The following is a 24626-nucleotide window of genomic DNA, read 5'->3' on the forward strand; positions in this document are numbered from 1 at the left end:
TATATCTACTTCTAAACCTTAAACCTCATATAACCAAACTTCATTTTCACAAGATAAAATGGTGAATTTTTCCCAGGGTAATAAAACATTTGCCCAAACTTACACAAAAACACACACCAAAGTAAGTAAAACCCAACTGGGGGGGGGGCTGCAGCCCCCACAGTCCCATTTTGGGGAGACTGTACACCCCAGCTATATATGCTAACTCCAGGATCACACTACAATGGAGAAAAGGGCATGTTGGGCAAGTATTCACTTACCCTGGGAATAATTCACTGTTTAGGTATTTCAACTTTTGCGATTTTCGTCTTGCGAAAATTAAGTTTTGTTATATGAGGTTGGAGGTTTAGAAATAGATCCATACATGATATTCTGTTTAATTGCCAGTAAATCCTTTTTTTTCCCAGCAATCCAAAGAATCTTTATTTTTCAGATATCCTTTGGGTATTTTTTTTTTATTTTCTAAAGCAGACAAGTACTTACACAAAAGTAAGTCAGCAAGTATCAAAATAGAAAACTTTTGAAGAGGAAAAAGTCTACATTAACTGTTAGACATAACTGAAATCAAAATGTTTTCATTCAAGTCTGCTCTGTTCCAGCTAATCCTTTCAGATTTAGATTTTCCATCATTTGAATATGGCAAAGCATGAATGAATAAAAATGTTAACCTACTTAGAATTTTACAGGTGATGTTAGACAATAATACAAAGGGGGAGAGGAAATGAAAGCAATGAATACACAATCTGTAATCTAAGATCACAGTTTGAATAAACCGGTGTCAGGTTTGTTTTTAGAAATTAGACTGGTAGAAATAATAATGATATGAAGAAATACTAACCAACAAGGTCTTCTCTCGTATAAACTGAGATGCTTGCAGCCGGTCTTTGCAGAACACCACAACGCCTGCAATGGGTCGATCTGTTGAATCTGTCTGACAGTATGAAGCATAGGCAATGACTGAAGGCTAGATAAATAGAGAACAAAACTGTCAGCACAGGAGTTATAACAATAAAACATGGGTCACTAGGTGACATTTTAGTCCATGCTTAACATCAGAAATTGTTATTATTGCAATTTAAATGTGTCCAGACTGGAGCTGCACCTAATATCTTGGAAGATCTCATAGCCTGGATACAAACCATTAATTTCTTACTGTACTTTGTACTTTAAATAGTCACTTGAATAACCTAATCAGTGCATGACTGTGACATGCGAGGGTTTCCCAGATTCTTAGGCAGCTTCATCCATAGTAACATCTTGGAAGACAGAAGCAAAATCAGTATTACACTGTTGTCCCCTAGAGGGCCTAGAGATAGAAATTATTGAAGCAGAAACATGCTTTGCAAGGCATATGCACTGTCTTTACAATGTTCTTATAAATATTACACTGTAGTATGCATATATAACATTTATGTAATTCATGCATGGCTTCTATAAATTCTGTGTAATTCATATGCATGTCTAGGGAAAAGCAAAAAAAAAAAAAAAAAAAAACCCAGATCTGGAATACAGGACCCATTCAGGTCAATTTGTTTGCCCTGCTCCTGTAGCCATTGCTACAGTTTATACCACACACAGAGCACTCAGGTTTTACTAAAAAAAAAAAAGAAACATTTTAATTTCTTTTAAATTTTTGCAAACTGCTTGCTACATTTGTGGGAAGCATTTACTATAGTTTATACCCTACAATGGAGTACAACAGCACACACGGTTTAGTTAAAAAATAGAGAAACATTTTTTTTATACTGTTGCAAACTGTTTGCTACAATTGTAACATGCAGTTACACTAGACAACTTAGGATACATGTCCCCTCCCTACTGCCTCAAATTTTTAATGGAAGAGCAAAAAAAAAAATGTCCGAGATCTGGTATCTGCGGCTCCTGGAATACAAGATATTCAGGCCATGTTTCTGCACCCTTCCAAGATATTCAGGCCATATTTCTGCACCCTTTCAAGATATTCAGGTCTTGTTTCTGCACCCTTCCAAGATATTCAGGTCATGTTTCTGCACCCTTCCAAGATAGTCAGGCCATGTTTCTACACCCTTCCAAGATATTCAGGTCATGTTTCTGCACCCTTCTGCTGACCTCCCTTCTTCAGATTTCACGGGGGGGGGGGGGGGGGTATTCTTTAAATTGTAACAAACTACTAGCCAAACAAAAATTTGACTGTCACAGTCAGGGTGTCATTTATTGTTAACATGCAGTCCACACTAGCACCTCTGTCAGGCGAAGCAATAAAGCCACAGATAAAATCTTCAGTGAACACTTGTTTATTTAGCAGATTCCAACAGTTGCAGAACCACCAGCACTACCACAGAGTGCTGGTGGTTCTGCAACTGTTGGAATGTGCTAAATAAACAAGTGTTCATTGAAGATTTTATCCATGGCTTTATTGCTTCGCCTGACAGAGGTGCTAGTGTGGATTACTGGTCTTGGTGCTTTGGTACCTGGTTGCTTGCTGTTCTTGGGAATTTATTGTTAACATGCCCTTGTGGCATGTACTTTATCAGTGAGACCACTAGAAATGCATATTTGAGACTACTGGAGCACATGATGGCTAAGAATAGTCAGAGATCTGTCCAATAGCTACTGATTTACATTGCCTCTCATGCCTCTTGGTTAAATGCAAAATGATGTACCAGGCCCCAGCTATGAAATTTTCAAAACTGAGTTGGTTTTAAAGAAAAAAAGGAAAAAGAAGCTTGCTGCCCATTTAAGCTTCAAACATTGTTACTTGATGCAATTGACAAACGAATTGGGAGTAATTATTATAATGCAATTCAAGCTGTATCACTTACTGTATGAATTACTTTGTTCACTACATGCTGATTAATGTATTTTTCTTATTAGTAGGTTTCAAAGAGATTACCAGTATTTAAATGTGATGTTTTTGGTATGTTCTAACCCTTGACAGTCCAAACAGCAAAAGTGTTAAAAGTGTAACTTATGTTTGGTATTGTTTATTTTCTCTATGATACTTATTTTCTGTTTTGTTATAGTAGATATCTCAAGTTTCCTGTTAAGTGGCTCAGTTTTGAAGTTTTGCCAACTGTGTGAAGTAGAAGATCAAAGCTGGACTGCAGGATCTAATTTTAATTACTGTATAGGTTAAAAATCAAACATTTTTCTAACTGGCCTGAAGGGTCATTTTAAGCTTACCCCATACCTGAGGTCAGAATCAAACCCTATGCCTTATGTCTATGAGGTATAGACCTTAAATATTATGCCAAACCTATCCCCAAATTCATTGAAATTCCCCGACTGGGAACTGAATTCAGGCTATGGCAGTAGGACTGCCAAATCCTAACCATTAAACCACCTGGGATCACCTAAAAAATACTACAAAATCACATACGTGATCAAATTTGACGAGACAGATTATCTCAACTGCATTTGCAGGCCTCCCATTTGATTAGTCATATAACATAGGTTCATAAGTAAATACTAGGCTTTTAGTCTGTAGACTATTACAAGACTAGTCAATAAGCAGAGGTTAGAATCAAGCCTTGTACCTGTGAGGTAAAGACATTAACTGTTACACCATCCCAAATGGATCTGGATGCAGCTATGCAGACAAGAGAATATAAATAATTGAAGATGTGAAAATGATTACAAGAAGGATTAGGAGGATACAAAACAAATGCTTCTAAGGTTTATAAAGTCTTTCAGAAAGAGAAACAATTTACTGATTTGTGCATAAAACTGCTCAAGATGGAATATGAAAACATAAGTTTCGTAATGGGAAGAATAAGAAAAGACATCAAGAAGAATTCATTACTTACAGAGTAAACAAATGAAACAATGAGCTCCTTACTCATTTAGGATGACTGTATTTTTGCCAAGGCTTAAATTTTTTTTGATAAGAACACAGGAAGTTTTAATTATTTATTGTGTCAACCTGGCCAGACATTATGAAACTTTGATATATGTGTATGTATATGTGTATGAATTTATGCAGATGTGTATGTAAATGTACCATTCAGTGCTCAGTGCTTATATATATATAATATTATAAAATGGCATCTCGGCAAACACAAAAAACGTGCATGCTGATTGGCCAATCCAACCAGTGTGCACATTGTAAATCCAAAGGAACCAAACTAAAAAGTCCGGCCACTAATATATCATGCAGCCGCGACTGCAGTGGACAGATTTCATAACCAAGATTCTCTACAAAATAATCCTCTCACTACGGTAAAATGTCAATGAAAAACGTTCCGTACTTTTCAGCAGCACTCATGGCCAAGCAGAATGACTCTCTTAGATCAGGTTGCCAAGTAAATGTAATAAAATGACAATAAAAACAAGAAATCAAAAGCTTGAACGTATTAGTAACGCATCTGCAGTAAACTCCCAAATGTAAAACCAGTAGCCAACAAATGCACCTACACCAACATCACAACGATTAATAAACGAACATGCCCCAATACAAAGAATGCAAAAGTTGTTTTAAACAAAAAAATGTTGCAAGACAAACGGCAATATCACACAAATATTTTACAACTTTTTTGTACACACACATTCTCAACAGAGGTACTATATTTATGCACATTTGGAAAGAAAGCGTGAAGAATAAATAGATGAAGCAAACTCGGCTTTAAGAAGGGAGCACACACTAATTCACGAATGATCCTCCTCCCAGCCCATACATTTATTTCTAAACAGAAAAAAAACCAAGGGTCTCTCCTGAAGACTTGTGCTTCATCCCACTACCTAACAGAGTAATTCTGCTTGCACTTAAAAGCACATTAATCAGGAACTCACATTCATACTTACCCACAACATGCCTACCTCAAGTAAATTACTAGATATCCCTAAACCTCACAGTCATCAAAAGAACAATTTTACTGAGAGCAGACACTTAAAACAGACACACCATACTTAACTTCCACAACCAGCATATTCCTTCTACAACCTCATACTACATTGCCATCCTGTGACCAATTAAGGATCTTTTTCAAATGTGTTGTACATTAAAACTAGACCAGAATTGTAAGATAACTATACATTAATAAAATATAACTGCACATATTATCACGTTCTAACATACTTAAACTCTATTTTACCCAGCACCACCCGGCCCTGTTTGATAACATCCCTTCAAACACCTGCATGAGCCTTCTTAAACACAAAGACTACAAAGTCAGACAGAAAAAACACCAGAACGAGAGACACCATACAAAAAAAAAAAAAAAAAAAAAAATGGAAGTAAACTTTGAACTAATAAGTGATCGTTACATTGAAGAAATATTTAACAACATACCAGAAACCACGATGAAACCTTCAGGCAAGAAAGTTCTCCAACTACAAGAACAGGAAGTACTACAGCATAACACATCCCATAGAGAAGACAACCGTGTGACAAGTCATACACTTCAAAAAAGTAAAAAACATTTCAAGCCTGTTCCACACAGAAATCTAACAAAAGACATGCAGAAAAAACCCCTAAAGAAATAGAAACACTAGAATTAGAAAAAGAAGAATCAAGTGCAAGAAAAACAGAGCGGGCTGTAAACATACTTCAAAACTGACAAAAACAAAAAAACTACAACATAGACTTGCACACTATTATACCAGAAAACTTAAACACAATACTTAGAGAATTCGATGCTACAGTATGAAACACAAAAGGAGAAGAATATGTAATAAGTGCATTTGTATCCTTACATGCAGGACTTAATAGATATATAAACAACCCACCATTAAATAGAAAGATTAACATAATAACAGATATACGTCTAACAAATGCAAATAATGTATTTAAGTCAGTAATTAAAAATTACAGAAGACAAGGAAAAGATACAGCAGAACACCACCACCCACTCACAATACAAGAAATAGCTGAGAAACAGCCAAGTACTTTTCCCCAAACACAGCAGACGGACTTGTAAGAAAAGTCTGGTTTGACATACAGCTACACTTTCCACACCGTGGGAATGAAGGAGTACAATACCTAACAGAAGACAGTTTTACAATAAAGAAAGATACAGATGGCACAGAATATGTAACAAAAAATTTTAACAAACATACAAAAAAAACACAAAGAACATGATGATGTCACAAAACATTTGCTAAGAGGATTCATGTTTGAAAACCACACAAACCCTTTATGCCCTGTAAAAATTTAAAAAAATACCTACAAAAAAGGCCACCTAATACAAAAGAACTGTTCCTCCATCCAAAAAGACATCCACAACATGTACTTGACAAAATGGAAACATGGTACTCAACACAACCGATGGGAATAAATTATCTTTCAAAAATGTTACCAGAAATCTGCAAACTAGCAAACTTATCAAAGAGATACACAAACCACTCCTTAAGAGAAACAGCAGTAACATTAGTGTCACAATCAGGGATGGAGGCACGACAAATAATGACTGTGACAGGACATAAAAGTGAAACATCACTACGATCCTATTACCAACCATCAGTAGAAGAATTCAAAACATGGAGAAAAATAATATCTGGAACACAACAAGAAACACCAAAAAATCTAATAAATAAAGATAATATCAATAATACAACAGACAACGGACCCAGAAAAAAAATGAAACTCCATAACACAGAACATCCATACCTGGAAAATGAACTAGTAAAACCACAAGACAAACAACAAATTATAAGACTATGGAACAATAAACATCTACAACATAGGAACCCAACAAAATAAGTAAGTAAATTTATACTTATATATAACTAAAATTTTATATATATATATATATATATATATATATATATATAAACATAAAACTAGCTATAAACACAATCTCTCATTACAGGTACTATACTAACAAGAACTCAAGCCAACATCTCAGCATAGACAACCATCAAGTCAGAAGCAATACAGAAATATAAAAGAAACTGCAACATGAAGACATACCAAAAGTTTTAAAACTATATCTACTTATATAATTATTTCCTAACATCTCTTGAAAAAATTTATAATAGCTTGTATATAAATTAAAACACAAATAAACAATAAACACAAACTGAAAGTGTGGACTATTTTATCTCACAAAAAGTGGAAGAATACAAAGTAAAGCAAACAAGAACCTAAATAACAACACAAAGATAACAAAACACAAACTAACACCATTGTATTATAACAATAACCCATGGCTGGGTGTGGGTAATGCTGGATTTACCCACGGTTGGCTTTGTTTGGTCATTTGGGCTTCACCCTTGTGACCAAACCTTGCCACCCGTGGGTAAATCCAGCATTACCCACACTGAGCCGTGGGTTATTGCTATATTATTTAATGGCTGGGTTATGATAATTTTGCAATTAGCTATAGATTACAGAGAAGGAAAATAGTTTCTCCTGAAAATAGGCCACAGTTCTTGTGGTACTAACACAGTCAACAAAAGAATGAATGTAAGGATCCTAATTGAGTTAAAGAGAAATGAGCCTAATAGAAGTTTATGCAAGAAAAGAGAATCACCAAAAGTAGGTGGATAAATTAATGAAATATATGTTTGTGCATATATGTCCTTCAGTACATACTACTCCTTATAAGACAGGAATGGTCATTAATAGTCAGAAATGGGGCCTCTTCAGAATGACAGATTTTTAACAGGATAGAGAAGGACAACTGATGTATATTTAAATGTTTTTTGGTCCCTACTCATTGACCTTACATTTACTTCCACTGATCAATTTGTCATTATTTTTCTCTAGCCTACCTCTTCTGCAGTATAGTGGGGGAGGGTCTATATTAGATGAATGAAAGTTCATCTTAGCGAACGCTCACATGAGCGAATATTGGGCAACTCAAAACCGCAATTGCGAGATAGCGGTACAGTGAATATGGGAATATTTGCCCTTTCCTCACTGTAGTGCGATCTTGGAGTTGGAATATATATTTAGGGGGGGTGTGGGGAGCACAGCCCCCCACAATTGCAGTTTCGAGTATCTGGATATTCCCTCATGTGAGCGTTCGCTAAGATGAACCTTCGTTCATCAAATATAGACCCATGGGGGATAAGGGCCAGATATCAGTGGGTCATGATTTCAGCAGGTATTGTTTTCTTAACCACCAAATGTCTTGGTTGGTACAAATGTAAGTGCCTAAAGCACAAACACACACACACACACACACACACACACACACACACACACACACACACACACACACACACACACACACACACACACACACACACATATATTCCAAAAACCCAGCTCCAGAGCATAGGCTAATACATACACTGTTGGTCCTTCCCTGCTGTAACACCACTTGGTCTTCACTAGGTAGCAGCACTACATTCTCCGCAATGGGACAGCTAATGTTAACCACTAAATCCCATCCAACTGTGTCTAGTTTCTCCAGCATCTGGACCACTAATAAAACCTGGGTCAGCTGATGTTTAATTAGGACTGTATCCCTTTGCATCATGGAGGCAGTTTGTGCTGGCTAGTTCTACACAGTAGCAGACAGCAGCTAGTAATTATTTCCCTTAGGTGGTATAAAGTAGTACAGAAAATCATGAAACAGCTGAAGGGGCTCCTGTTGGGGTGGGGGAGGTCTTAACATTTCTGATCAGTTGGATACCAGCAAAAGGGATGATAAGATGAAAATCAGTGACCAGCTTAAAAATATGCTTCAGAGAATAACACTAGCAGAACTATTGGAGGATCTTTTCAAATAATTTGAAAGCACATGCGGCAGAAATTTCAGGTAATGGAGCCCAAAATGATTCTATCTTTAATATCAGATCACACAATAATTTCACTTGTGATTAGAATTAGCCAAGGTGTGCAGACCACCTTGTAGAGATTCAGCATTTTCTCCATATTATTGACAGTTCCAGAACATATATAGAATGGCATGTAAAACAAATTAATCAGAGCAATGATAACCGTAGATAATTTATATGCTAAGATAAGGTAGTTGAAGATGCTCAAAGATGAGGGGATTAGAAGGTGAGACCCCTGGTAAAGACAACAGATAAATACAATGCACATTGGATATTAGGACAAAAGACGCTTTAATACGACTAACACAAACCCATTATGGATAGGGACCAGAGCTATTAAACTGCTGGATTTTTACCTCAGACAATAACAAGTCCATAATATGATAGATCAGATAACCCTCATGGTTTTATCAACTACTATACAAAGCAAAAGAACACTGATGGAACAAGTAGCATTGAATCGGTTTTATTAAACAGTTTAGTGTTTTCATTCACAAACTTAACAACTTCATCAGACTAACAATCATTTTTTTCATACTTATGTATACAGTCCTGTTATAGATACAACACTTCCTTGATGGCATTTAACTGAAGTTCACTATGAAAACAATGATTCTCTATTTCTAAAATGTAAATATAAACATTAAAACATCTACAAAACATCATGCACTAATAATAACTTGATCTAGTATTTAAAAAAGTTTACTTTAGATGTTGCATTCAGTTGTGGAAAGTCAAATGCATTAAACTCAGTTTGTTGATAAAAGTATGGATTGGATTTTAACTGTACCTTTTTAATGTGGTATTGATGCATGTTGGAAAAGTCAAGGTACTTGTTACTACTTATTTCCTTCTTATAATGCATAGAGGTTGACTGTTATCTTGATGGCATTCTTACATTTGTGACTAAAATCTGTAATTTATTTAATAAAAGTGATCGACTGCTTCTTACTGCATCAATGTTTTTGGATTTTGTGACTTTACATAGGAAGATGTAATCTCTACCATAAGTAGACAACAGAAGGATCCAAATTAGGTACCAACTTATATATAATACGTTCAGCATGGCTACAAGATAAATCTTCTGTACATTAGTTTCTGTGAACATTTGAACAATGATTATAACTGTATTCTGGCAGTATCAAAGAATAGTATCAGAAAATATATTCTATACAGATCATAACAACAGAGTTATATTTGATGAGGATTTGTACAGTAGATTTACAGCAACATAAACATAATCATAGCTCTCAACCTTCCATCTCCAAAATGAGGAACACTAGCCCTCATAATGTGGAACAAAAGGGCATAATGTGGAACATGTACTAATGGCTTACTAACAGCTTCAACTAGAAAGGGCATAGGATGGTTAAAATATGGTGGCTTTACTTATAAAAAAATGAATTAATATGATTACTTTCTATTTACCATGGATATCAGTTAAAAAATTTCTAACACTGGATGTGTGACAGACCCTTTCAATCTGCAACTTCAAGGAACATGAACTTTTTAAGATCCCAAGTGAGGTAATTTCTTTGTAATGAGGTGCACTTAAGAGATACGAACATAATAATTTGAATTCTAGGTTAGTTGCATTATTTTAATGTACTAAACAATGATGGGACAAGTGAGCTACAGTACAAACTGTGGTCTAATAAAGAACTCATCAAGCTTTTATGCACTAAAAATATAAAAACTATAGAAAGACAGGAATTTGTTTTTAGACAGAGAAAAGACTAAAGCTTACTTTCTTCCTTAACTGAACCCATTTATGTTAACATGCTAATGGTAAATTAACCTTAGATTGTGAGTTTCATATGTTCATAGGTAGGTACTAGGCTATTGGCCCTAGGGCCCATGCAAGCCTAGCCAAAAAGGTACCCTGGCTTTCGCCACCCAAGAAAATTATTTTCCTGTACCTCTGTCGAGCAGAGCCACAGAGGTGATCCCAGGAGTGAATTTCCTATTTCCCATCCAGTCATCAAGATTTTTCTTGAAGTGTGCTAATGAGGAGCTTTATTTGATATAGATAGGTAGTTTGTTCCAGAGTATGGGAAGTCTCTGGGACAGGAATCTATCCCTCCAGCATGTTCTGTTTATTGTGGTGACAAGGTTTAGGTCCCTAGAGCGTGTAGCTCGGAGGGATTGGGATTTCTTTAAGTGGAGCATGTCCAACAGTTCTGGGTTTGACATAGCTTTGTATGTTAGGCAGAGATTGCCTCTGAGTAAGCGATATGCGATGGAGTAAAGCTGGAGTTTTTTGAGACGGCCTGCGTAGGGCATCTGTTTGAGGCTGGTAATATTCTTTGTGAGGTATTTCTGCGGCCTTTCCAGTTATTGTAGATGTCTTGTGAGGTACATACTAAAAGGGGCGTTGTACTCTATAATGAGTCTAATGAGTGACGAGTAGAGGGGAACAATGACCTCTTTTTTCCTGGATGAGAAACCTTTTGTGATGAGGTGTGCCACGTAGAAGGATTTCCTGACTACTGTGGTGATGTGATTATCAAAGGAGAGACTACTGTCCACCTGTGTTCCAAGTTCTCTTATCACACTTTCGGTGTTAAGTAGACTACCACCTTTGCGGTAGCTCATGGGTACAGAGTTTTTACCAAAGGGGATGAGAATGCACATTTTGGCATTGAGCTTGAGGCCATGGCTTTGACATCAGGCATCTGTCTCAGTGAGGCCCTTTTATAGGATGTCCACATCATTAGGAGTTTCAATTATGCCTCCTAGTTTGCAGTCATCTGCGAACTTCATTAGCTAAAGACCTTCTGTGTTAGCCTGTACTTCAGAAAAGTAGATACCAAACAGGAGAGGACCCAGGACTGAACCCTGTGTTACTCCACTTGTCACTAGTCTGAAGTCGGATTTGGTGTCTGCTACTTTCACAGTGTGGGTTCTGTCAGTGAGTCAGTTGGCAACCCATCTATTGACATAGGGATTTATACCTAGTTTAGTGAGTTTATCTATAATTCCAGAGTAGGGGATGGTGTCAAAAGCCTTGGCGAGATCTAGATAGGCTGTGTGAATCACCTTACCCTCTTCTACGTTTGGTGACTGCTTCAAAGAAGTCAGTCAGGTTTAGGAGACATGATCTGCCTTTTAAAAACCCGACCTGAGTGGGGACCAAAGTTTGGAGATTACCAATGTCTTTGTTTATAAGTTCCATGATGATATGTTCCATGGCCTTGCAGACCAAGCTTGTTAGGCTAATGGGGTGGTAGTTCCCAGGGTCTGTGGTGGCTCCCCCTTTGTGGAGTGGGTTAATCGTCGCTGTGCGCCATTCAGTGGGCACAAAGCCTGAGGTGAGACTATGATTGAACATGGTGCTTAGGTGGGGTGCCAGTTCATTCTGTAGTTCATGTAGAATGCAGGCTGGGATGTTGTCAGGTCCCATGGATGCTGTGTTCTTGGCTTTGGAGAGTGTGTTTTTACCTGTGCAGCCGTGATTACTGGAACTTTGCATTCTTCCAGTATAGAGATGGGCCCTTTATGGGGTGAGGGAGGGGGTAAAGTTAGCATTGAACCTATCTGCCAGGATGTTGGCAATATCAGTTGGTTCTGTATATTTAGTGCCATTGTGCTGTAACTCAGAGCAGATCTGAGTGCTGCCATTGTGATTCTTGACATAGCTATAGAATGCTTTGTGGTTGTCTTTAGAATCAGTGGCGATTTTGTTTTCATAACTACCTTTAGTGGATTTTATGAGGGATCTCAGCTTCTTATTGAGGCTGACCAGGGAGTTCTTCCAGTCATGGGATTTTACTCTTTTTTGCAACAGTTTATTTCTTCTGTTGTAGAGTTTGTTTATGGCAGGGGACCACCAGATTGGCTTCCTTTTTTGGAGGATAGCATCTTGGTTCTGTTAGGAATAGCATGATCCATGCACTTGTGTAAGTGCTTATAAAGTGCATTTGTGTAGGATTCAGCAGTCATACCTCTATTGTCCGTCTGCATGGATGTCGTGAAGTTTGCCACTTCTGTCTTAAGAAGCATGAAGTTGGCTTTGGTGAAATTTTTTTACGGTGGTTTCCCTAATGAGGGAGCTGAGGCAGGATGTGGATGTCTAGGCTGACCTCTGGTGTGGAACACCGGTCACCCATGTTGGTAATGACCAGGTCTAGGATATTGCTGCCCTTGGTGGGGGTGTGGATAAGTTGATCCAAGGCATTGGAATTTATGAATTCCAGGAAACGTTGAGCAAAAGAGTTGGTACATGAGTAGTTTTCCCAGTTAATGGTGGGGTAGTTGAAATCACCCATTATTAGGGTGTTGGGTTGTACCCTGATATTTTTCAGTGTATCAATTTGTTCATTTACTTGCATGAATCCTGGGGCATGGTGGGGAATCTGTAGCAAGTTACAATTTGGATTGCGGTCTTGCCCACAGTTAGTTGCACTTGGATAATCTCAGATGCATTATGCTGAGAAACTAGCCTGGAGGTGTGGATATCATTAATGAATACAGACACCCCTCCACCTTTAGTGTTTCGGTCCAGATTAGGTGGCCGAAAGGTGTGGTATGAATTATAGCCTGGTAATGCAGGGGTGCTCCTTGGAGCCTTGAACCAGATCTCTGTCACTGCACAGATGTTGATGTTCTCCATTTTAAGGAGTGCCTCAAGTGAATGCATTTTGAGGTTTAGACTTCTAGCATTGAGTAGCATTACCCTCAGATTTTGCTTGCTTGTACCTGTTACGGTGGTGAATTTGTCATTTGAACCTTGCCTAAAAAAGGCACTATAGGGGTGGCAAGAGCCTTAGCCAGTATCCGGAATCCCAAGGGTGACAGGTGCAGGCCATCTCTGGCAAAGCATCGTTGTCTGTCGATAATGTCATCCCAGGCAGACAGATACTGGATCCCCTTTGAATGACACCAGAAGCTTAGCCAATTGTTGAAGTCAATCATTTTGTCCTTGTACTGTGGTATCATTCTGGTTTCACGTTAGCAAGAGGTGCAATATAATTAAAGATTTAAATTTGTTGCCCAAGGTTTCCCCATATGCCTATAAAGGAAGTTTGTTCTATTCCAGAGAGAGACAAGCTTAAATGCTCTATCACCAAACCTGTTTTTGGACTTCAATGCCTCAAGCTGATAGAGGACATTCATATGTCAATTCGTTAACTAGAGTACTCAATGTTAGGATCTTACTGATATAAGGAGAAGCTTCTGTGCAGGTCGCAAACAGACTATGTTTACACTGCTGACTACAAGTCATCCGTAAGACATATCGTATGGTACCTTTGGGCTGTATACTTTGCACCAATGGAAAACCTGACAATAAGTTGACAAGCCAGCTTCATTTTGTTATGAGATGAGATGTCAGCAGAGGTAGAAGTGTAGAACTTGTCTAAATAACTTTTTGGTGCACATTTATAATGCCTAGCAGTGAGGGATCCCATAAGGAGATGCAAGAAACTGCACTGTAAGCCTTTAGTTACATGGCAACTGTTCATCACTCCCTAGCCCTACCATCTTTCTTAGTGTGTTATAATGTTTTTCATCTGGATGGACAATGTAGACTAGGTTTAGGATACACCCACCCTGAGGCCCTACAGTAACTCATCTGACTGGCAATCAGTTTTGGTTTGAGCTCTGGTCTCTTTGGCTAGGTGAAATCTTCACCAATTACCAAAAAAGAGGTTGCAAAATTACAGTCCACAAAAAATGCTGAACCCAAAATGGAAAGATTGTACGAAATAGAGGTCAAACAGGTTTCCACACCATCCTTTAATATGCAAGTAAATGAACAAATTGAGCACTTTTGTCACTGTCAAACTAGGGACTTCATCAGAATCTACCATTGACAACATTAAAAACATTTAAATAGACAAAAAATCATTGCCATTGGGTAAAACACTTCCAATAAGAAACAGCCTAAACTCGTCACATGGTCTGCATGTCATTCCTACCCAATATAACCTCAGTAAAAGTGTATACTCAATTACTGTATCCTACATCATTAAAATAAACTAAAAATATACAGTATTTAAATACTACTAATTTATAAAATCATTTTTTTGAAAAAGATATGTATATTTAGAGGACCAGTCCAATATTTGTTTATTTCATTCTTGACCCTCAGATACATGTACATTAATCTATCTGATTTTTCCTTTAAAACAGGAACAATGGAAATAAACTCATTTAAACCTGGTGAAAATATTGCAGCTAGCCTCAATTGCCATAGGGTCTCTTTTTTGTTTAACAGAGTTTTTCAATCCTACCCTCTGGGATTGATCGAAATCTGTTCACGAATGCTGAAAAAAAAACTTTTTGAAGCCTTTACAAGTTAAAAAGTGTTTATATAGAGCATTAGTCTCTTTTTTGTTTTTGAGATCGTACAAATGTTCGTATATCCTATTTCTGAGTGCTCACTCAGTCTTCCCAATGCAGAAAGCTGTGCAAGTAGAACAGTTTAAACAATAAATTATGAAAAACTAACAACTGGATAAAAGTAGAAATAGATTCCAAAACTGCTAGTAGGGTAAATCTTTCTCGAATTTATTTAAATCAACCACCACATATAAGCGCTTTCATCTCATGAATGAGACTTCTTCAGATACAAATTATGCATGTGCTACACCTACTATATATAGTATCTTAGTAACTTTAATCAATTAAACAATTAAGCAAAAAAAAAAAAAAAATTTATAAAGCACTGAAACCAACTACATTTTTTTAAAAATTCATATAAATGTCATTTTGTGCCATAAAACATTATTCAAAACATACAAAATATCAAATATGTTTAAAAATATTATAGAAATATATATGTATGTTAAAAATGTTTAAAAATGTTTAAAAACTGTATGAAAAATGTGTTTAAAAATTCTATTAAATGAACACAGATAAATAAATGCAGATGAATAAAATATCTCCCTTCATTGGTATAGTAAACAACAGATTTTCAATAGATTTATAATTAATCTATAACAGGATAAACTTCAGTATTACTAGGAATGAAATAAGTATATAGAACGTATTAAAACAAATACATTAAACTTTAGCTGCCTTCTCAATAAGTATAGGCTTAATGCTAATATATTCATTTAAGCCAGGAGGGTAATTAGCCCTAAATCTCAATTGCCATCTTAATTCCCTGTTTAATAATAAATTCTTTGTATCCCCTCCCCTGCTATTGTTTTTAACCAAATCAATAATACCAAATTTGAAACTAGTAAAAGATGCACAGGTAACCGAATGTTTATATAGGGCACTAGTGTCTTTTTTGGTCCTAATATCATAAAGATGTTCATATATTCTATCTTTTAGTGCCCTTTCAGTTTTCCCTATATAGAATGATGAACAATATGTGCAAATGGCCATATAAACCAACATCCTACTATAACAGTTACCTTTACAAAATTTAACAACACTATCTAAGCCATTGTTCAATTTAACTGTTTCTTCCTTGAAAATATATGAACATTGTGCACATCTACCGCAGGAACTAGTTGCTTTTTTAATAATCTCCTTATTACCAGCTATTTCAAAAGACCTTTTAAAATTCATTCCTGTCCTATAAATAAAATGTGGTTTATTTCCTATCACTTCATATATTTCCTTATTAGTTTTTAATATACACCAATTGGCTTCCACAGTTTCTTTAAAAAAATCAGAGAACAAGTTAAATTCAGTAACACAGGCTCCCTGGTAATTTTTTGTCACTTTGTCAGATTCAACCTCAGTTTTAAGGGGTTCACCTAATAAAGCCTTCTATCTAGTCCAGCTATTGAAAACTTCTTCCAATACTTTATCAACTAAATCCCTGGGATATCCTCTCTCAATAAACTTATTACCAAGAAAAATGAATTCTTCAAATAAGTCAGAAAAGTCGGAGGTCATCCTAGCCAATCTGACAGCCTGACCCTTAATCAAACTTCTTTTCTGATGGAAGGGGTGTGCACTATTGTGGTGCAAATAACTATTGCACCATGTGACCTTACGAAAAATTTTAGACTTAAAACCAAGCTGTGTTTTATAATCAGTGATGTCCAAGTAATTAATACTGTAGTCGTCGACTACATGCGTGAAAGAAAGAAAATTAGTAGAGTTATTCAAATATTCAATAAAGTCAATTATACTTTCCTTGGTGCCATCCCATATGACAAAAATGTCATCCAAAAATCTTAGGTAGCACTTAATGTGTTCACTATAAATACTTTTAAACACAAATCTCTCCTCCCATGCTAACATCACTGAATTAGCATAGATGGGGGTGCAAGCTGCCCCCATTGCTACATCGCTGGTTTGTTGGTAATATTCACCTTCAAAGCCTATATAATTGTTGTCCAAAACCACTTCCATTAACTCAAGAATTAATAGCTTTTGATCATAAGGTAAATCCAAGTGTTTATAAATACATTCCTCAAAAAGTTCATACCCCTCAACCCGTGGTATACAAGTAAATAAATTCTTAACATCGATAGTTAAAAACACACACCTTTCTGTCCACAATTCTTTTTTTTTATTTTACTAAGAAATTCCCAGGAATCTTTAATTAAATGTTCCGTCTTAGTAACAATATTTTTAATAAGACTGTCTATGTACACTGCTAGTGGATGTGTTTTGGAATTCCTAGCTGAAACAATAGGTCTAAAAGGGGGTTCAATTAAAGATTTATGAACCTTAGGTACCCCAAAAACTGAGGAATAATAGGATGTGTTTGTCTCAAAAAATTATAAGTTAATTTGTCAACTCTATTTTCCAAAAGATATTCCTCTAAAAGGGAGGTTGAATCTGACAAAGTGACAAAAAATTACCAGGGGGCCTGTGTTACTGAATTTAACTTGTTCTCTGATTTTTTTAAAGAAACTGTGGAAGCCAATTGGTGTATATTAAAAACTAATAAGGAAATATATGAAGTGATAGGAAATAAACCACATTTTATTTATAGGACAGGAATGAATTTTAAAAGGACTTTTGAAATAGCTGGTAATAAGGAGATTATTAAAAAAGCAACTAGTTCCTGCGGTAGATGTGCACAATGTTCATATATTTTCAAGGAAGAAACAGTTAAATTGAACAATGGCTTAGATAGTGTTGTTAAATTTTGTAAAGGTAACTGTTATAGTAGGATGTTGGTTTATATGGCCATTTGCACATATTGTTCATCATTCTATATAGGGAAAACTGAAAGGGCACTAAAAGATAGAATATATGAACATCTTTATAATATTAGGACCAAAAAAGACACTAGTGCCCTATATAAACATTAGGTTACCTGTGCATCTTTTAGTAGTTTCAAATTTGGTATTCTTGATTTGGTTAAAAACAATAGCAGGGGAGGTTATACAAATAAGTTATTATTAAACAGGGAATTAAGATGGCAATTGAGATTTAGGGCTAATTAACCCCTGGATTAAATGAATATATTAGCATTAAGCCTATACTTATTGAGAAGGCAGCTAAAGTTTAATATATTTGTTTTAATACGTTCTATATACTTATTTCATTCCTAGTAATACTGAAGTTTATCCTATTATAGATTAATTATAAATCTATTGAAAATCTGTTGTTTACTATACCAATGAAGGGAGATATTTTATTCATCTGCATTTATTTATCTGTGTTCATTTAATAGAATTTTTAAACACATTTTTCATACAGTTTTTAAACATTTTTAAAAACATTTTTAACATACATATATATTCTATAATATTTTTAAACATATTTGGTATTTTGTATGTTTTGAATAATGTTTTATGGCACAAAATGACATTTATATGAATTTTAAAAAAATGTAGTTGGTTTCAGTGCTTTATAAATATTTTTTTGCTTAATTGTTTAATTGATTAAGGTTACTAAGATACTATATATAGTAGGTGTAGCACATGCATAATTTGTATCTGAAGAAGTCTCATTCATGAGATGAAAGCGCTTGTATGTGGTGGTTGATTTAAATAAATTTGAGAAAGATTTACCCTACTAGCAGTTTTGGAATCTATTTCTATAAGTAGAACAGTTTGTCAAGTACACTATTTTAATAGAAGCACAATTGCCTTTTTTAAAAATAATTTTACTTAGCATTTTATTTTCTAATATGATCTCCACATCTCTGTTAATATATGCACACTGATTACATGAGCCACTGGGTCTCTTACCCATCTCACTTCCCCCTTTTGTAGTGTTTCTGTTTTCTAAAAGTCTCTTTATATTTGCACTAGTTTTTGTAATAAAAAGGGGTTGGATACCTAAGATACTATCCAGCCTGGGATCAACTCTGAAAATGTTCCAGTTCTTACTTATGATATCCCTTACTTTCCCAGACACCTGATTCTGGGGAACAACACATGCCTTTGTGTATTTCTTACCAGTGTTACCACTTTCACTGGTGGATTTATCCTCAGTAGCAAGTCCCTTCCCCAAAAGTGGTAGATATCTGACCCCCCCACTTGGTATATACATCATCCACAATGTCTTTTATCAGTTTTCTGGGGTAACCCCTCTCACAGAACATGTCTGCCACCTGGAATAGTTCATCCCTGAGAGCTTAATAGTGAGAGGTCATTCTTGCCACTCTACTTGCTTGTCCCTTGATGAGACTATTCTTCTGACTAAGGGGGTGATTACTAGAAAAATATAAGTAGGAATTGCAAAAATGTTCTTTCGATATACATTGGATTTAAACCCTACACTGGTATGTGAAATTCTGGTATCCAAGAAATCTATTTCCTTCTCACGACACTTGTAGATAAATTCTAGAAAAGTAGTACTCTGATTCAAAAATCTTATAAAGTCATCCACTTTTTCTCTTCCACCTTTCCATAATATAAATATGTCGTCCAAAAACTGGACATAACGATGTATATATTATACCAAAACTTGCTGTTGAAAAATATTTTTCTTTCCCACCTGAACAGTACATTATTGGCAGTACTGGGGCACTGTTCCTGTATTAAAGGAAAAAGCAGACAGATTAATGTAGAAGTATCTGAGGGCCAAGAATGAAATAAACAAATATTGGACTGGTCCTCTAAATATATACATCTTTTTCAAAAAATGATTTTATAAATTGGCAGTATTTAAATATTGTATATTTTAGTTTGTTTTAATGATGTAGGATACAGTAATTGAGTATACACTTTTTCTGAGGTTATATTGGGTAGAAATTAACATGCAGATCATGTGACAAGTTTGGGCTATTTCTTATTGGAAGTGTTTTACCCAATGGCAATGACTTTTTGTCTATTTTAATGGTTTTAATGTTGTCAGTGGTAGATTCTGATGAAGTCCCCAGTTTGAAAGGGACGAAAGCTCTCAATTTGTTTATTTACTTGCACATTAAAGGATGGTGTGGAAACCTGCTTGACCTCTATTTTGTACAGTCTTTCCATTTTGGGTTTAAGTGAGATCTTCACCCAACACACTTCTTCCCCTCCCAGGATAGACATGTCTATCCTCCCTACCTACACCATCAAAAGGAAGCTGATTTCTTCAGATACATTATTCTTGCTTACTGGGTACTACCCTGGACCAGTTCTGTCTTCATTGCTTAGTAACAGCAGATCTCTTTTCCCTGGTGCTGTGTTAATTCTTAATAATTTTGCAGCTTCTATTTCTGTTGTTTTTTAACTAAATATCACGGACTCTTTCTCTACTCTTTTTTGTACAACTTTGTATGAGAGCACCTTACATTTTTCAAACTATTACTGATCAAAGATCACCTCTTTGGTCTGTAAAGTCTCATTTTTGAAATTCTATGCCAACTCAACCACTTCCATGCTGTTGCCTTGCATGCTCCGAGGAACAGCCTGAAATTTAAAATTTTTACATGAAACTCATATACCTAACTGACCACTATACAGCTTCCTTTTTTCTGTGGAGTATTCAGTAAACATGGAATTAAAGAAGCAGAATATATAAAAAGTTATCACATTAGACACCTTTAATTGGATAGTTACAACAAGCACACTTCACCGTGGACACAATTACTTAATTTACTGGTTCACTTGTACCATTTTAATTTCATTTATGTGTCTGAAGCTAGGACATTTGGTGACTTTAATCTGAACAAAATGGTATCCACTTAAAAATTAATGGGGACACCATGGCCTACATGGTATATGTCTGGATACCTCCATGTGTCCTATAAGAACATGTCTTTAGTACCAGTAGACATGTCTAATAATGGAATACATGTTTGTAATAGAGTACAATGGAAATATTTGTTTCTAGAATAATGAGCTTTGTAAAGGGTTCAGAAATACAATATCAAAGCAGGATGACATTGTTCACAAGTCATGGTGTAATAAAATATTACTTCACTGGCTAGGATGGTAGCATGAACTTCAGATATTTCATGGTGTTAAACATGCTTTCATATAAGGTAATTAGGTGATTCCAGCCTTGATGTTTTAACAAATAAAACTGACATAGTTTCCAAACTGTATACCGTCCAACAACAGTACACTGTACATGAGAAAGGAAGGTAAGTGACATCTTTCTCTTTTCCTCCACTTTGATTAGTTCCTGATGATGCAGTAATGCAAACCCACTACTCAAAGGATCTTGTTTCTTACATTTAACCAACCTTCCATAACTGGTCTGCTTTCCTATTTTTAAACAGTTATCAAAATGGCTATTGCTGTGAGAAAATATTTAAGAGGGGTCTGGGACAAAAAAAGCCTTCACTGGTAGTTATTTAACTCCTCCTTTAGTGTCTGTATTTTCTAGATATTGACTTTTTTCTGTTTTCTGATAGTCTAAGAGTCAGTCTTCAAACAGAACTTTGATAAGTTGTATAGTCTCTCATTCTCTGTCTTTCTCTCTCTTCCTTTGAATGTTTTACTAAAGTCACTCCTCACTTTTCATCTATCCCTTTCCCTTTTAGCCTGTCATGGCTGTTCCCTAATGTTTTTAAGCTGTGTTTATATTCTTTGTTTACATGGTGTACTTATTTGTGTTTTTATGTTGAATCTTTAATATAACCTCTTTATTTCTAAGTTATTGTATCTGGAAGAATTTAATAAAATATATATATAGGACAAATGATTTATTCTGTGCCATATGTACTACATCAGTTTCTGTACCTCTCTCTCTCTATCTTTGGGTAGAGTTCTGTCTCTGAATACCAACAAAAACGTTTTTATCAGTTTTCCATGGCTATTTGCTTCTGTAAGCTCTGACTCATCAAGGAAATCAACAAGCACCAGGAAAGTTAGTACAAATATTGTCATAGAAGCCATTGGTGCAGAGACATAACTAGGTCATCTGGTGCCCTGGGCATTCCCAAGACTGGCGAACCCTCAAGCTGAAGCTGAGGACCAAAAAGAGTCTTCTCAAATGAGCTCATGCCAGCTACAGTTATTAACACATTAGTCTACTCTATACATTCATTTTACAAGTCATGAAATCACCCACAGCTTCTTAAATGAATGCTGGTAACTACTGTTGTGCACCCTTGTTAACTACCCATTACACATGCTGATACTGATGTGAAACATCAGCAACTACAAATGCTGCCCTTACCAGCTTGTGTCCAAGGCAGCCTCCCCTTCACCCCTTTCTAGGCTCTGTATTGCTGTAGTCCTAAAATAAACAACTGATTGGTTTTATAACTGGTTGAAGCAGCAATGAACTACTATAGCATATGAATGCTACAGATGCTTTTTTCATTGTACCGAAGTGTCTGTGACTGATGTGACTTTTTAATGGAGTATCATTTAATTTCCTACATGGTTAGTCTGAACAACAACTTTTAGCTCTCCCCGTCATCTCTTGCAGATGTCATAATGTAGTCACTCACAGGTGGAACATGAATGGCATTTGAAGCTCTGTACTGATTTGATTTCTGCATTTCTTACCTCACTGTGACACTTTCCTGTGTTTCCAGTTTTGACATACAGAAGGAAGTCTGCATCTTTCACTCCTTCACCATCGCTCTTTATTACTTGGGAAGGTGTGTTACCATACTGTGGCCATACAGCATATCCAGTAAGATGTTCATCAGGGATCTGCAAAATGTGCCAGTGATGGAAATTAAGTTAAACATAATGTAACGATGGAAATAAACATCAGCAACAGCATTAGATAATGATTATTATTATCACTATCATTATTTTTGCAGTATTTGCCTTCATACCCCTTCATGGACAATCATCCCATTCATTCTCCATCACCAAGGTAAGGGTCATTCAGAAGAGGCAATCATTCAGACAACCATCAGGGGTTTTGTTTCCTTCGTTCATAATTACATGCACCAATGCAATGACAGTAGAGACCATTCCTTTTCTTCAGAAAGGGGTATTCTCTAGAAGCATCCCTGCCCTGGCCACTAGGAGTGAACACTGAGCTTTCTGTTCTCTACCACCAAGATGTTATCATCATCCTGTTCAGGCAGTTGTCTTCTGAAGAATGACACTGAACTATAATACTTAAAAGATAATTACATCATTTAAAGTGTTGTTTATCTCTAATAATAGCTAGATTGATAAAATTACCCTGTGAAAATTCTATGCGAGTTGAACACACAGAACAATATGGCAGAAATAATTTAGGCATAGTTATTAATTTGTGGGGAGTCAGGCATAATGGAAACCATAACTTGATGTATAAGTTTGGAATATGGTAAAAACTTGTATGTGTTGTCTTAATTAAGAGACCAGTCTGTTTTTATATTAATCTTACTAAGCCATGAGGACCAATATCATGAAACATGTAGTTCTGAGTAGTACCGTGAATTTAGAATCAAGTTATATACAAAAGATAAACAATGTTTTCTTTTACAGTAACCCAACAAAGAAAATACTATTTCCCACTCTTATGATTATATTTAAATGATTGTAAATATTTAAACATAGCTATTTAATTAAACTGAGATTAAAACAGAAAAAAAATATTTTATTTAGATTTTATTTAACCCACAAGGTATAATCTGGATTTTGACACAACAGAGGTCATGGGTCATAAAACAAGTTATAATATTTAGAAGTTCCAAGATATAAGGTTCATTTTCATTATCAGAGACCTAACTAAAAGGCCAATTTTAAGTTTGTCCCTGTTATTTAGGTTGGAGTTGACCTTCTTCATAAGTGTATTAAAACTTGTATAAAGACGGGAATGAATATCTAGTTTATATTTTCAAATCCTAGGTATTTTATTTCACAGGAATCTATAATTAATAGATGAAATAAAATAGGGATTTACTAGTACATGGTGAATGGAGACTTTATGCAATTATTTTAATAGGTTTGGAACTGCAATGTCAGGATTAGTAAAGTATATTGTAAAGTATATTAAGATGTTATGCCCAAAAGAGGTGACACTAATACATGTTTTCCAATTCTTATACTTTGAAATCTAAAAGTAATAAAAATTACTGGAAAAAGTGGGCCAAGAGAAAGGATAAAAATATAGGGTGACAGAGGGAATACTTGCTTTCTGGCATGTAATATTTGAATGAGATGAGAGCATTGACTGTTTATAGTTAAGACATGTAGAGGTTGAGTTATACAATAATTTAATAACCTAAATAAATAGGACATGCACATTTTTTGGACTGCAAAAAAAAAAAAAAAAAAAGAAACATGAACATTATCAAAAGCTTTACTAGGATGAAGAACAAAAGTAGCATGATTATTAGATGTATTAATTTTGTGATACATGATTGATAGCAGCATAATGTTATTAGGGTCTATATTAGATTACCAAACGCTTAAAATAGCGAACGGTGATTAATTGACCCTATGTAAGCAAAAGCTTACAATGTCGAAGTGTCAGAACAGCGATTTTTTTTCCCTTGGAAAAAAAATCGCTGCTCCAACAACAAAAAAAAAATAAAAAAACAATTTCAAACATTACATTAAGTGAGGGGCTGTGCCCCCCCCCCACTTAAATATACCAACTCCGAGAATGCACTACAGTGCCAAAAATGGCAAAGTACTGAAGCTGCTTCGATATTTTACGTTTTCAGC

General features: G+C 35.6%; 1 protein-coding gene across 1 annotated transcript in view; it reads right to left on the reverse strand.

Annotated features, from left to right (window-relative positions):
- The window catches only part of LMLN2 (leishmanolysin like peptidase 2), a 457833-nt gene that overhangs the window by 359763 nt on the left and 73444 nt on the right, over positions 1–24626 (reverse strand). The window contains exons 5-6 of the mRNA XM_044058759.1: positions 22518–22667; positions 839–964 (exon numbers count right to left, since the gene is read on the reverse strand). Coding sequence (XP_043914694.1) covers positions 839–964; positions 22518–22667 — 276 coding nt within the window. The remainder of the gene's footprint in view (positions 1–838; positions 965–22517; positions 22668–24626) is intronic.

This window comes from Protopterus annectens, chromosome 16.part0 (assembly GCF_019279795.1).
Source record: "Protopterus annectens isolate FY-2018-M chromosome 16.part0, PAN1.0, whole genome shotgun sequence".
NCBI classification, from domain to species: Eukaryota; Metazoa; Chordata; order Ceratodontiformes; family Protopteridae; genus Protopterus; species Protopterus annectens.